At 56.4% G+C, this 14,819-nt stretch overlaps 1 protein-coding gene across 3 annotated transcripts in view; it reads right to left on the bottom strand.

Moving 5' to 3' along the window:
* Positions 1-430: 430 nt before the first annotated feature.
* Positions 431-14,819, bottom strand: part of ELN (elastin) — a 31,860-nt gene continuing 17,471 nt past the window's right edge. For 2 of the 3 annotated variants that reach the window (XM_019755001.3, XM_019755002.3), the window contains 21 exons: positions 14,157-14,252; positions 14,019-14,072; positions 13,262-13,432; positions 12,146-12,199; positions 11,437-11,610; positions 11,170-11,208; positions 10,709-10,795; positions 9,718-9,774; positions 8,597-8,674; positions 8,454-8,513; positions 7,742-7,873; positions 7,025-7,063; positions 5,573-5,644; positions 5,428-5,487; positions 5,095-5,178; positions 4,417-4,455; positions 4,170-4,220; positions 3,735-3,779; positions 3,409-3,438; positions 2,761-2,811; positions 431-1,447 (listed from right to left, as the gene is read on the bottom strand). In XM_019755001.3, the coding sequence (XP_019610560.2) occupies positions 1,404-1,447; positions 2,761-2,811; positions 3,409-3,438; positions 3,735-3,779; positions 4,170-4,220; positions 4,417-4,455; positions 5,095-5,178; positions 5,428-5,487; positions 5,573-5,644; positions 7,025-7,063; positions 7,742-7,873; positions 8,454-8,513; positions 8,597-8,674; positions 9,718-9,774; positions 10,709-10,795; positions 11,170-11,208; positions 11,437-11,610; positions 12,146-12,199; positions 13,262-13,432; positions 14,019-14,072; positions 14,157-14,252 (1,517 nt within the window). In that variant the 3' untranslated portion in view covers positions 431-1,403. The remainder of the gene's footprint in view (positions 1,448-2,760; positions 2,812-3,408; positions 3,439-3,734; positions 3,780-4,169; positions 4,221-4,416; positions 4,456-5,094; positions 5,179-5,427; positions 5,488-5,572; positions 5,645-7,024; positions 7,064-7,741; positions 7,874-8,453; positions 8,514-8,596; positions 8,675-9,717; positions 9,775-10,708; positions 10,796-11,169; positions 11,209-11,436; positions 11,611-12,145; positions 12,200-13,261; positions 13,433-14,018; positions 14,073-14,156; positions 14,253-14,819) is intronic. The other variant, XM_019755004.3, reaches the window with a different exon arrangement.

Here is a 14,819-nt window from a genome sequence, read left to right as displayed (position 1 = left end):
AGGACAAGCTGAACTTGGAGAAAGATCAGACACCAGAAGCCAACGATAGTTGATTCTGGTAAGCAGCCCCTTAAATACACCTTGAAAAGTGGGGGTTCCCCAAGGCCAAACCCTATTCCCTACCCAGGCCGGGAACTAAAGGCAGATGAGAGATTACAAAGGATGCCAAGACACAGTTTCCTTTAAAAGGTTTTCATTTATTAGTCTTTTCTGAAGCAGTTAATTCTCTTTTCTTATTAAAAAAAGAAATGTGTGTTTCATCCAGAGTTATACCAAAGTGATTAAAATGAATTTTTCTACTGAGGATATAGCACCCCAGATCAGAAAAAAAACAAAAAACAAAAAAAACCAAAAGAATCTTTTTTTTCCCAACTAATCACAAAAATAAAACCAAGAGAGAACATCAACAATCAAAAATAATCCCCAAATATCCAGGACAAAAAATAAAATATTTATTGATCTATCACAGCGAGACACAAAGAGATGGGCAGGGCAGGGGTGGGAAATGCTGTGAAGTACAGTGGCTCAAGGGAGGGATGGGGGATACAGTACTGCGTGGGGTTGACCCAGGTTGGCGGGGAGATTCCTGCCGCCCCAGCTGGCACAGCCCCTCACACCCTAGGCCCCTTCATAGGGGTATATGTGGTGGGGCAGAGGCAGGGCATAGGCTGCCCTGACAGGTTCACCAGGTTGATGGTGGGATACCTGACCAGCTAGTGGTGCCAGGTGGTCAAACTGGTGACAAGGATGGATGGACAGACGGACAGATGGGCGGATGAATTCCACAAGAGCAAGAGGGCTATTCCCAATGGGGTTCTTCTGATCTGAAGGTGCCTCAGACATGGGGAATAGCGATTGGTGTGGGGAGAGGGGGGCCAAGAGGGCCAAGAGATGGTGTAATCGAATCCAGCTTGAGGTTTTCAATGCTTGGGTACCAACTGGACCACAGCCAAGGGTGGGTCCTGGTGGGCAGGGGGAGGTGGGACTGCCCAGGAAGTATCGCACCATTTTCAGAGGAGCCCCAAAGAGGGGTTTCCCCGAAGGGCTGTCCTTCCCTCCTCCCTCCCCCAGGAAGATGAAAGCACCAGCACTTAGCACCAAGTTCCCCTGGAGATGGAGAGTGTATGGAGGGGGAGCTCCTGGGCGGGAAGAGGGTGAGGGCAGGGTCTAAGCCCACCCACCCCTTGCCTCTGAAGTCGGGCGCTTCCTGGTGCCCACTTGGCCACCGTTCTCTTATTTCCTTGTCCTGTGGATTTCCATGTCCACCCGGCCAGCCCTGTCCCCTCCAGGGTTGGGGACTTAGGAGGGGGTGTTGGGGGGGGGGGCGTCACAAAGGGTTTACATTCTCCACCAAGCAGTAGCACCAACGTTGATGAGGTCGTGAGTCAGGGGTCCTGGGAAGCTCACTTTCTCTTCCGGCCACAGGATTTCCCCAGGCAGGCCCCACCTAGGGGGAGGGGCATATGTCAGTCATTCTGGCCCCTCCTCATTGCTGCTCAAGCCGTGGCCCACTGACCAACTCCAAGAAGCCCCCAGAAGCCTGGGTTCCACCCCAGGCCAAACTCTTACTGCGCAAAACCCCTCTCGACAGGTAGGTGGGAGCAAGGCTCAGATTGTGGTTGATGAAACCAAGGCTCAGAGAAGGGAAGGGGTCAGGGCATGAGGCCATGTCCGGGAAGGAGCGGGCTTGGACAAGGTCTCCATACTCTCAGTCCACATCTGGGAAGCCTTCAGCAAGCGGCTCAGAGCAGCCCCCATCCAGGGAAATGGTGTGATACACATGCGAGTTTATGCTTCAGGTAAGTAAACGGAGGCCCAGCGAAAGGGAGAGTCTCCTCATCCACAGTCAGTGGCTGACCTGGGACTGGAACCCAGGACTCTTGCCTTCTCCTGGGGAGGGTCTGATTGATAAACCTTGTTTCCAGTCATCAAGCAAGGCACACTGTCTGGTCCTACCTAAGGCCTGGTGTAGCTCCCTCCTACCGCTGAGGGAGCTAGACATGGCTTGTTACTGCCACCTGGTGGCAGTGAGCAGCCACGTGGGGCAGGGATAGGCCTCTGTGCAGCTCATCCAGAGTGTTTCAAAAGCAAGGGGATAGGGCCACAAGCATCACTGGGCACCCTGGTCTTGCCTTTGCCTCTCCCCACCCTGGCCCTGGCTGCCTTTTCTGTGTAGACAGAAACAGGTTGGGGTGGAAGGGAATCCACAGCCTGAATAACCACAGGGGTGAAGCTGGGGCTTCTTTGGGTATAATTGGGAGGAAGTTGGGGAGTGGTGATCAGGACCCACCCCACACACTCCTAGAGGCATGTCTGTGTATTTGAGCAAGGGTGTGGTCAGGTGGTGGCCTCTGCCCACTCTGCCCAGCCTGGGCACCTTGGGTCCCTCTGCCCACCCCTCAGATTTGTGTCATCCATTTTCACTCTCTGTATCTGCCCCTCTGAGTCCTCCCCTCCTCCTCCTCCTTTCTCTTTCCCTTGGCTCCTTCCTGCAGGGGGTGTATGAACAGCAGGGAGGGAGGCACTGCCAGGCCAGACCCGGCTGGGTGAGCCGGGAGGGTCCCGGGCCACTTCCAGACCTGATCATCTGTGTCAGAGGCAGAGGGACGGGTGAGGTGTCCGGCTTCCCCAGCCTTCCCACTCCCTGCCAAGCCTGGGTGCAAACGTGCTGCCTCCTCTCCTACACTGATGGGCCCCAGCCTCTGCTTCCATCTCTGCCCCTCCTTTCCTGCCCGCTTCCAGGGTGGGGTCTCTGCTCACCTTGGTATCCCAGGGCTCCCAGGGCCCCTCCGAAGGGCTTGGGAGGTTTGCCTGTGGAGGGAAGGATGGGGTTTGGGGAGGGGGCAGGACTTTACGGCCTCCCCAGGACCCCCGCCGTGTACAGGGCCTTGATCCTGTCCCAGCAGGTTGCAAAGGCCTTTGCATTAGATCCTACCATGGAGGTTGGAGCAGCTCAGCAGGCGCCCTTCCCGCCACAGCCAGACCCCAGCCTCGGCCTTGCCTGAGCAAACACGCTGGGGTCGGGGAGGTTTCGGTCTCCCTGGCCACTTGCTTGAGGACCTTGCTCTTCTCTTACAGTTTCTCTCCTTTTCTATGGGAACTCGTCCATCTCTCCACTTAGACCCCAAGCCTTGGGGTAACCCAGGTCCCTGTCTTACTCCTACTGCCCTGTCAAGTGCCTGACTGGGAGCCCCAGGAATCAGGATCCTTGTCCCCTGTCCCCACATCCCAGGGCTGAATTTTCAGCTTCGATGACTCCCCTTTGGGCAGATCTCTTAAGCCGCCACACTAGAGGGCCAGCTGAGGGCTGTGGCTACACCAGCCATTCCCTCAACAGGACTCTCCCTCCACCCAGCAAGGAGCTCAGGGCCTTGCTTGAAGTGGGGCACCCCCTTCTCGCAGACTCACCACCAACTCCCAGGCCCCCAGCTCCGCCACCTGCAAGGTAAGGAGAGGGACTGTGAGTGTACCTCCTCTGGGAGCCCAACAAGCCCTCCCAGCAGAGGGGCTGCTGGCTCTGCCTCACTCTCTGTGTGCCCCCAGAAAAGCTGATGCTCCCTGGCCTTGCAAGGCAGGGAGAGAAGAATGAGGGGAGGCCCAGCCTCGTGTAATCTGAGGTAGGGGGTCCATCCCGGGGCTTGGCTCAGCCCTTTGAGCAGGAGATGAAGCAGGGGAGGAGGAGGGTGGCAGCCAGGGCTGCAACACAGGGCCTGGGGCAGGAAGCAGAGACATACCTGGGAAAATAGGAGATAACCCGAAGCCAGGTCTTGCTGCAACTCCTGCAGAAGGCACTTGGGGTTGGCACAGGGCAGGCCCCACTCTGTCCTCAGCCCCTCTTCCTCTCTGCCCAGGACCACTTCCTCCCCACTGCCCCCCTTCCCCTCCCCCATACCCAGAGTAGCTTTCTTCACAAACCTTGTCCCCACCTGACATCCTGTTATGGGCCCCGTAGCCACAGCTTGTCAGCCTGGTGCCCGAGGCCCACGGTGCATATCCCCTACCGTACCCTGAGGCCTGCCCCTTGCCCAGGATGTTTCCTTTCCTGAGCTGTCCCCGCCACCCTCTCTCTCATGTCCTCGTGCTAGTGTAGCTCTGGGATCTCTCCTGCTAGCCCCAAAGACTTCTCTAGACCCAGGCATAGTGGACTTCACAGCAGAGAAGGCCCCTACCTCCACCCGGGAAGGGCCTGGCTCCTAAGACACCTCCAAGGCCAGCAGCACCTGAGAAGAGGGCAAATGGGGGTTGGGACAAGGCACAGTCTAAGTGGCCCTGGGATCAGGGAGATTCTAGAGGGCTCTCGGGGATACTTCAAGCAGGACTGAGGGCTGAGCTGTGTGGGGATGGGGCAGTTAGAATGGGGGGAGGTACAAGCAGCCTGCAGGCCTGGGCAGGGGAGGCCAGCAGCGAGCCACTCACCATATTTGGCTGCTTTAGCAGCTGCAGCTGGGGACACACCTGGGGAGAGGGGCTGCATAAGGACTCAGGAATATCCCTGCCCTCCGTTTACCATCTACCCACTGACTCCTCCTTCCACCATCTCTCCACCCCTCCTTCATCCATCCATGTTTCCAAAAGACTTCATTAAGCTTCTATTGTGTGTCTGGTCGTGTGGAACACATAGGAAGATACTTCAGACGGATTTAGGTAGGGAGACACAATGATGACCCAAAAAAGAGTGAAATGTCAACACAAGGCTCGCCAGGATGGCAGAGACTTTGGGAAAGTAATTCCCTCCAAACTTTGGTTTTCTTCTCTAGAAAATAGGTGTAACCATCATTATCCTAATGAACTCCCACTGGAACTGCTCATACCAGTTGAAGGAGAGAGGAGAGGGACAGGGTTGGAGTCGCAGTAGCGGCAGGAAGCAGCCCCAGCTCCTGCTTGCCCACGGCCCTCTGTACCTGCTGCAGGGGCCTAGACAAGGGCGCAGGCCACCTTGACTTGTAGATGAGGTACCGCTGGGGTGGGGGCAGAGAAGAGAGCTTGAGCAAGGTGTGGCCAGGTGGGAAGGAAAGTCCCTCTGTCTGTGTCTGTCTGTCTGTCTCTCTCTTACACACACACCATGGACTCACTGATTCCAGAGCAGCCTCTTACCTCCAAAGCCCCCAACCCCTGGGACAGCCCCAAGCCCTCCAATTCCCAGTCCTCCAGCTCCGAGCCCGCCGGCTCCGCCCAGGCCTGTGGAGAGAGCTGTGTGTTAAACCCCCACTGGTGGGACCCCTGCTGCTTGTCTGTGGAGGGCTGAAGTTTTCATCCCAGGACCCAGGTGGAGCTTGAGCTTCCAGGGCCTTTGTGGGTGCAGTGGGGCCAGAAGGGGCGCTGGGCCCTGGGGAGATGACGCCCCTGAGGGCTTCAGGGGCAGGTCAGACAATAGTGCACCATGGTGCACGGTCAGAGGATCCCCCAAGCCGCCCCCACAGGACTTACCAAACTGGGCAGCTTTGGCAGCAGCCTTGCTGGCAGCAGCCAAGGCAGCAGGTCCAGCTCCTGGAGACACAAAGGGAGCTTAGGGAGCGATTCTCCATGGGTCAGTCTCCCTCCCCGCCCAGCCCATCCTGGGGTTTCAACTCACCTGCCACACCACCTGGAACACCTGCTCCAGCAAGAGGCCCAAGCCCTCCAAGGGCCCCAGGCCCTCCTGCTCCTGAGGAGAGAGAACAGAGAGTCAGTCCGCCTATTTCTGAAGGACCCAGGGACAGTAAGCAAGCAGACAGGTGGCCGAGGCCATGTGACCCAGTGGAAGGTGCACTGGACAGAAGTCCATTCCTAGACACTTGGGCCTGTGTCACTGACCAATCAGACTAGGTGTCCTTCTCCTCTCCATCCCATCCCTCTGGGCTAGCACTAGAGCTGTAGGTGGCCACAGTGGTAGCCAAAATCTGCCGAGAGGGGAAGACTAGCCTCTGGTTCTGACAGCCCTGGGTTCGAATCCTGATTTCTCCACTCATCAGAGCTGTCACTTCTCTGAGCTCCAGAGCCCCATCTTCCTAAAGGGGGCCATGATCCTTACTCCACTTACCCTATGGATGTTTGGAGAGTAAAAGGAATGTACTCTAGTTCTGAGCCACTACTTTCCAGGGCAGAGCTACTAGCAAAAGCAGCTGCCAGAGTTCCACAGTTCTCAGTGTTCTCACACATTAGCCTGCTTCTTATTCATTGCAAAAGGAAAGGTAGGTACTATTATTATCCCCATTTTGCAGATGAGAAAATTGAGGCACAGTAGGGATTAAGCAATATTCTCAACAGCCCCTGGGCAGGAAATAGCTCTGGAGCCAGTGCCTTAACTGTTTTGTTTCCCTGGCGATGTTTGACAAACTCAGGCCGGCAGAGCAGCCAGCAGGGAACAGGAGAAAGGCCCGCCAGGAGTGGGGAGTAAGGAAGCTGGGATTTTCCGAGGTAGAAACTGGCCCCAAGTGGACTGGCCGGGGCTGGATGGTGTTTCCCTGGCGGAGGCCCTGACCTGGCTCCCAGGAGGCCAGGAATGCGGGGGCCACAGACAGTGTGGGTCTGGCCAGCTGGGGTTGCTGAACGCCAAGTGGAGGGGCAGGCATGTCTGCCACGTCCTTGTGGCTCGTGGCAGGCGCAGTCATGCTGACAAGGAGGCAGGCGGGGGGCCGGGGCTCTGCTGGCCAGGAGGCAGAAGCCGCCTGGCAGACAGCAACCTTGGCCCCTCCATGGCCCTGGGGCCCACGAAACTGTGAGGTCCAGACAGGCCTTAGGGACCATGGTCCTCACCAAGGTGGACCTGCCCCCAGGGAGGTTGGAAATATGAGGGGCGTGTTTGGTTGTCCCCGGGGCTGGAAGCATGATAGGCATTTAGTGGGCAGGAGCCAGGTCTGTTAAACGGTCATGAATGTGTCCTAGAAACTGCCTTTTTCCATCCTGACCATCCCAGTCTGTGCTGCAGGCTCCGGGCACTGGGCCCTAGCTCAGAGGGAGGGGAGATGGGTGACTAGGTGCTGTCAGGGATGGTGGGGCAGTAGTGGAACCAACCCTGGGTGGCAGTGTGTGTGGGGCCACTCACCATATTTGGCTGCTTTAGCGGCAGCCAGGGATCCAGGTACTGAGGAAAAAGGAAAAAGGGAAAGTGGGGTGGTCAGCAGCTGAGCTCTATGCTTGGGGGTTCTGCTTCCTCCAGGGAGCCCTTCCTGCCTTCCTCTGCCTTCTTTGCTCCTCTCAAAGCCCTGAAGCTGTGGCTTCCCAGCCAAGAGCTCAACCCGCCAGGTACAGAGCTCCAGTATCTAATCATGCCTCTATAATTCTGGTCTGGGGGTGCTTGAGGGCTGAACTGTGCCTTCTCCTTCCATCGGCCCCTTCCCATCCCCTCCAGGTCCAGTGTGGTCTGCCTGGGGTGGGACCAGAGTAGGCTCAGTAACCACCCTGTGAACAGTGGTCCACCCCTTGCCACAGCACATTGCTGAAGGGGAGCCAGGCTGGCCCACCCGTGTTCACTGAGCCCAGGTACCTCCAGCCTCCTTCCCTGGATGGTGGGCTTCTTCTCAGTTTGGAGCCCTGTGACCCATCCACTGAGGGAGAAGGAACTCTGACGTCTGGCAGCCTGGGGCCTCCTTACCTGGCTTCCCCTCATCTGCTACCCCAGGCATCTCTGACTGCTCAGGTGAACCGAATGGGAATTTACCGCCAGCCCCACGATGATGGGCTGGGGCATGTGCTGGCAGGGGAGAGGTCTCCCTCCTCTGAGCTCAGGGGTCATTTCTGCCCAGCCTTGAAGGCCGCTCACCTGCACCTGCCCCAAAGCCTGGAACCCCAGCACCAAGTCCAAATCCGGGAACTCCAGGGGCAGCTCCGAATCCGGGAACTCCAGGAGCAGCTCCGAATCCAGGAACACCAGCAGGAAGCCCAGCTGCCGCCCCTGGGGGAGATGGGCAGTAGGGTGGTGGCAGCAGGCAGGGAGCAGGACCTATGGGGGGTGTCCTGCCCAGGGAGCTGAGTCAGGCCCCAAGGGAAGGGGCCCAGACCTATGCAGGGGCTTCCTCTCCCTTAATCCACCCTCTCTGCTGCCACAGAAATGACCTTCTTAACTCCCACTGACCACCAAGCCCAGCCCCTCCGCTCCCCTAGCTGGCATTCATGGCTGCACACTCTCTACACCACTTTCCTTTCCAGCCAAACCTCCCACTCTTCCTTCTTGGATGAATTCATTTAGTTCTCCCAAAAACCTGCTGTAGCAGATGCCATTAACACCCCCATGTCACAGACAAGGACAGAAAACTCAGAGGTCACTGAGCTAATGTGGGGCTCAGAATTCGAACCCGGGTCTTCCTCTTGTCAAATCTGCTCATTCAACCCCTCTGCCTGCTGCCTTGGGGACCCCCAAGCCTGCATGATGGGCCTGAGAGTCTGCAAATCATGGGGCCCAGCTCTGGCTTGGATTGCTCTGGGCCAGCCTAGACTTGGTGGGGTGAGGAGGGAAAGGCAGGCAGGGCACTCACGGAGCTGGGCTTTGGCAGCCGCCTTAGCAGCAGATTTGGCTGCAGCTGGGGCCCCTGCTCCTGGAGGGAGAGGGAGATGGGTCAGGGATGTCACCCATGGAGAATTCAGAGGCTCCTTAGGCCCAGTGACTCACGCAGCTCACCTGTAACACCTCCGGGACCAATACCAATTCCGGGACCCACACCAACGCCGGGACCCACACCAACGCCAGGGCCTAACCCTACAAGAGCGAGAAGAACAAATGCTTAACCCAGTCCTGACCAAGGACAGAAGCCAATGGAAAGAGCAGCGAGTTGGGAATAAGGAGCCTTGGGTTTTCATCCCAGCTGGGGCAGACTTGCTGTGTGACTTCGGACAAGTTATTTTTCCTTGATGGGCCTCAGCTGCCTCATTCCTAATATGAGGCATAGGCAGGATCAGGAGTTCTTGGGTGGGACAGGACCCATCTGAGGCTTCTGAGGGTGGTGGAGGCAGTTATTCAGCTAGTGTGGGGCCCATAGCAGTGAAAGGACCTCTGCAAGACAGGCAGACCTGGGTTTAAAGCTCAGCTTGGCCACCACTCAGCTGTATAACTGTGAGCAGTTACTTAAGCTCTCAGAACCTTAGTTTCCATATCTGTAAAATGGGAATAATGGCACCAACTTCATAGAGTCGGTGTAAGGATTACTTCAGCAAATGGCAACGTAACAAAAAAGATGTCGTTTGTCATGTGTCAGTTTGAGGGTCAGTGGACCCTTAAGATTTCTGTGGCCTTGACAGCCCTAGATTTTCTGATTTGAATTTTGCTGCATGCAGGTCCCTAAATCAAGGCATGAAGACCCCTAGCCTAGGGCCTGGCAGGTAACTGGGCTCTAAGGTGGGGCTATTGCCATTTGCTATAAGCAGGTGTGGGCGCCCGGGGCCATCAGGGTGGCCCTCAGATGTATAGAGAGATGGAGAACCTTGTCAGGGAGCAAGAAATACTGCACCGAGGGGGTGGGAACCGAGAAGAGCCCAGCCTGAGGTCTAGAAGGCAGGAGGGCCCCAGCTAGACTGGGTCGTAGGGGGTTTGGGAAGTGTGGGGAGCCGGGTCCTGGCGAAGGCTCACCAGGACCTGTTCTTACTTTGCGTTCCCAATCAGAGAGTTCACCCACACCCTGAAAGTGGTCAGATGGGTCAAAAGGCCCATGCTCAGAATGTGACAGCCTGACCCCAGAGCAGGCAACATGAAAGAGCAGCGCTGTAGGAAGAGCGCTGGGAGCAGACCTGGGTGTGGACACTTACCAAACTGGGCAGCTTTGGCGGCTGCCGCAGCGGCTGCAGCTGCTGGGGTACCTACTCCTGCAGAGGTGAAGAGTGGGGATCAGGGAGGGGTCCCCTGCATCCCTCCTCACTCTCCTCCACCTCCCACTGTAGAAAGACCTCCCAGACTCCACCTCTAGGAAACTGTCCCCTCTCCCAGAAGACCTTCTCCTTGCTGCCTCCTCACCCTGGAGACAGAGAGGGAAGCATGCAGAGTGCGGCCTGAGGCAGGCTACCTGGGTTCCAGTCCTGCTGTGAGGATGACTCACTAGCCGCCCAGGGCACACCCCCTCTCAGAGAAGGAGCTGAGACTGCCGCAGACTAGCTCAGGCTATGGTGGGGGCGGAGCCCAAAGCTGTGATTGGCAGAGGCCTAGATTCTCTCCAAGCTTCTGTCTAAAGATTTGTGGAGCTTTCTACTAAAGGTACTATTAATTTAACAAAATCCTAATTGTGCTTGTATCCAAAACTATTGGAGGAAATAGCTCATTTCTTGAAGAAACTCAAAAGGGGAATTTTCTCCCAGAAAGAATAAGGAAGGCAGGAGAGAAATCTTCTGGTGGGAAAAAACAACCGAGGAAGGCTGTAACTTAATCTCATTGTAACTTCATCTCTTGCCTCTGACTGGTGGAGGAGAAAGCGTCCAGGGGAACCAAAGGGTGAAATTGGCCCTGCCACCTAATCAGGAACAGAAAGGCCCTGGAGTAAATGAGGGCACCCAACCCTGGCAGAGCAGAGCTCTACTGCCCAGGTGGCTGACGTCTTGAGTGTCCTTGAGGGAGCGACTGCCAGGTTAGTTCAGCAGACTGGAACCCCAGAAAGGGTCTCTCTTCCAAACTGCAGGACATTGCTTTCCCTCCTCCCCACCTCTGGGCGGTCTTACCATCTGTAAAAGGGTGCACTTGGCCTGGGTCTACTCCAGGGCCCCTTCCATGACACAAACCAAACCCGTCTCTGGGTTGGGGATAGCTCACCTGGCACCCCTCCAACGCCCGGCACCCCAGGTACTACACCTCCGGCTCCTGGCACCAGCCCACCTAGGGCTCCTGCTCCTCCAGCACCTAGAGGAATTAAGAGCATCCAGCTCTGCCCCTCCAAGTGCCCCTTCTTGAGGGAGCAGAGGGTGAAGATGGGGTGGGGAACAGACTAGCTGCGTGGGCACCTTTGACTGTTGGTTTGGGGTAGGGTGATAACCAAGGTGCCAATAATCCTAATGGGGGCAACTGAAAAGAGCAGAAAAGTTCAGTGTGGCTTTGGAAGAGGGAGCCGGGGACATTTCAGCCCCCGGAGGTCTGAGTGTGAGCGTGCTCTGTCCTCATGCTGGAGAATTGCTCTGAGCTCAGAGTCTGGGCCCCAGGGCAGAGGAGGGCTGGGGTGGGGAGGAGGGCAGGGCACTGCCCTGGGTGTGGGGCAGGTAGAGGGCAGGGGTACTTACCATACTTAGCTGCCTTGGCGGCTGCTGCCTGAGCTGCAGCTATGAGGAAACAAGAAAGAGACCCTCAGAAAGTTGGCTGGATTTCAGCGGGGCTGTGCTGACTGCTCTCCTGTCGCCAAAGACATTGCAGGCCCTCCCTGCGCTCTCCCCCGACTCCTCCCTGAACACACTGAAGCCCAGTCTACACGCCCCCACTCCCCCTAGATCCCTACAGGAGAGAAGCCCTCACGACTTCTCCTGGTTTCCCTGGAGGGAACTAGGGCTCACGGGAAATGCCAGCTCCAGGGATGGCTCCAGGGATGGCTCCAGGGATGGCTCCAGGGACACCTCCGACTCCAGGGACACCTCCGACTCCAGGCCCGAGACCACCGAAGCCAGGAAAGCCCCCAGCACCAACCCCATAAGTGGGAATGCCTCCAACTCCCACTCCAGCTCTGGCTCCTGCAGAGAGAGGAGAACCAGATGGAAAAGGATCTCAGTGAGAGGAGCTGGGAGGGCCCTGGGGAATGCTGATGGACTGGAAAGAGGGTGCAAGCCTCCCTCAAGTCCGGTCCTTGCAGGACAGGAAACCATAGGATGCCTGGACCCCCACCAGCCTCCTCCAGGAAGCCTTTACTGACACTCTCCCCCAGCGCTCCCCCAACCCCTCTCATATCTGACTGGGATAGGGCACCTTTGTTTGTTATAGAGAGACTGCGGGCAGGTCCCACTTCCCCAACCAGGCTTGGGCTCCCCTGAGAGGGCCCTGGCTGGGGCAGGGAGGGCCAGGAACACTGTCCCCTCTGGGAATACCATACTGGGACTCACTCGTCACTCAGCCCCATGGCCTCATGGTGGGAGACCACTAGGGAAAACATCACTTGGGACCCAATTGATCCAAGTCCCAGCTCTGCCAGTGACTTGCTGTGTAACCTGGGGCAAGTCACTCCCCTTCTTTGGCCAGAACAAGATGTGGCGGGGTTGTCAGCGCACTCACCATATTTGGCTGCTTTGGCAGCTGCTTTAGCAGCTGCAGCTGGCGACACAGCCCCTGTAGAGACCAAGGGGGACACAAATGATCAGGAGAGAATAGAGGAGAGATGCTCAATATACTCCCCCTGTCCACTCATCTGTTCAGTCCATCTTTCTATTAAGTCAACCCAATGGAGGTCTGTTCATCAATTCACCCACTCACACCTCCATTTGTTCATCTGTCTACTTAATCACCCATTTCATTCATCCTCCTACTTACCTACCCATATGTTTGCCCATTTGTCTGTCTGTCCTTAGACTTCTAACTACCCACTCAACCACTTATCTCTCTCTCCATCCATGTACCCATCTTTCCATCCATTTATCCACTCATCTACCCATTCATCTAACTATTTATCCAACCATCCATTTTGCATTTGCCTTCTGCTCACCTATCTATTATCTATTCATCTGCTCATCCAACCATGTGCTTATCCATCCATCCATCCATCCATCCATCCATCCATCCATCCATCCATCCGTCCATCCATCCCTCCATCATTCTAACCACTTATTTAGTCCCTCACCTGCCTTTCCATCTTTCTCTCCATCTACCCATTCATCTCTCCATCCACCATTTTACCCATGTATTTATTTATCCATATATCCATCCACCCTCATATCTGTTCATTCATCCTCTTATCAATCAACTTCTCTACTCATTCACATGGCCATTACCCACATATCCAGTTGTCCATCTGCCCATCTATCCATCTATTCATCCATCTATCATCCATCTATCCATCCACCCACCCATTCATCTATCCACCATTAATTGAGCATCTATTTAGCTAAGGGTTGGTAACACAGAGATGAAAAAGACATGGTTCCTTCCCCCGGGAGCAAACTGACAGACAAAATGTGAATTGGAGAAGATAATGCTAGCAGTAACTAGTTAGGAGGTTGTTATAGCCCAAGGGAGAGAAGATGAGTCACAGCTAGTAGCATAGGAGAAGAGAATAGATGGGTTAGGTGTTCGGGAGAATCTAAAAGTCTTGGCCATAGTCTCAATATTTCTCTCTTACACACACACACACACACACACACACACACACACACACACACACACACACCAGCTCACCTGGTCCACCTATGATGCCTGGGACCCCAACACCTGGGACCCCAACACCTGGGACCCCTACACCTGGGACTCCAACACCTGGGACTCCAACACCTGGAACTCCAACGCCTGGAACTCCAACACCAGGGACCCCAACTCCTGGAGCACCCGGCACCAAGCCTCCAGCAGCTCCTATGGAAGGAAAGGATTGTTCTCCTGGCCTGGACCCTGTGGGAACCTCAGAGGGATTCCGAGGGCATGGCTCTGGGGCGCTGTGGGACTGGCAGTTTCTGAATATAGCATCCCAGGTGGTCTGGCATTGCGAGTGAATGGGTTCAACTCCTCCGAGAGATGAAGAGGGCTGAAGGAGCCCAGATGGAGCGTTAAAGCTTGGGTTTATGGGTGGGAAGAACATGGTCTATGTCGAAAGTAAGGTCAGAGCTCTCCACTGGGCACCCAGGTAGTTGGTACAGCAGCTGTGGGTTGGCTCTGGGAGGAGAGTGGGAGCCAGATGCTCCTGCACAGGGCACCCACTGCTAGGCCAGTCACTGGAGAACAACAGAGAAGACCAGACAGAGTGGCTGGAATGGTCAAAGGCAAGGAGACATGCACACGGCATGTTTGGGAAAGGGGAAGGGAGGCTGCCATAGATGCACAAAGGCAAAGCCCATCTAGCTTTAGAGGCCTGGGATCTCCAAGGCCATGCAGAGGCCTAGGCAGGCCCCAAGGGTCTGAGGGCGGCCGGGGCCCAGGGCCTGCCTCCCCTGGGGGCACTCACCATATTTAGCTGCCTTAGCAGCCGCCTTTGCAGCAGCAGCTGGAGTCCCAGCCCCTGGAGAGACAGTCACAGAATGTGAGTTCCTTCCCTGGTGGCCCTCTCGAGGACACCCCCACCCAGTGCTGGAACAGACACTACCTGCAATGCCTCCAATCCCAGGAATTGCACCGGCCCCGCCAGGAATGCCAGCACCTCCAACACCAACACCAGGGAGCACTCCCGCTCCCCCAGCACCTGCAGGGTTGCAGACAGTGCAGCTGTGGCTCCCAGGGCCCCTCGTGAGGCCAGGGCGCTGGCATTTTAACCAGCACAGTCTCCTCCGGGAACGAGGCCCCGGCGTCTCTGGCTGCTCCTGCCTGAGGAGGTCCCCACCCCATTGTTCCTTGACTCACCCCCAAAGTGTCCATTTCAACACGCTCATTAAGGGACTTGTATGTTTTCAGACAAATCCCATTCTAATCACTGCCACATACTGAGAAACCACAAGCGGCCGCTCCCTGGGCCAGAGGGGCCCCTGTAGGAATGTTCAAGGCTTCCTCTCCCTGTGTTCCGAAGACTCAGCCAAGTTTGTAATCCAAGCGCCTGGCTGCCTGGCTCTGGCAGCCCCTCGCTGCCCCGCTCTCCTGCTCCCATATTCCACCCTTGGGGGCCTGGAGGGAGGGCCTATGGGGCCTCCGTGGGGTAGGCCTCCAGCTCCGTGCTTCCCTCCACATTCTCGCCCCCTTGGCTGGTGGGCAGATGTCTTCTGTCCCACCATGGCTTCAGGAAGGGCTCGCTGGCACTGGGGCTGAAGGCAAGGAC

Source organism: Rhinolophus sinicus, chromosome 3 (genome assembly GCF_057876585.1).
Source record: "Rhinolophus sinicus isolate RSI-liver-muscle chromosome 3, RSI-T2T, whole genome shotgun sequence".
NCBI lineage: Eukaryota > Metazoa > Chordata > Mammalia > Chiroptera > Rhinolophidae > Rhinolophus > Rhinolophus sinicus.
This window is presented reverse-complemented; position numbering and strand designations above follow the sequence as displayed.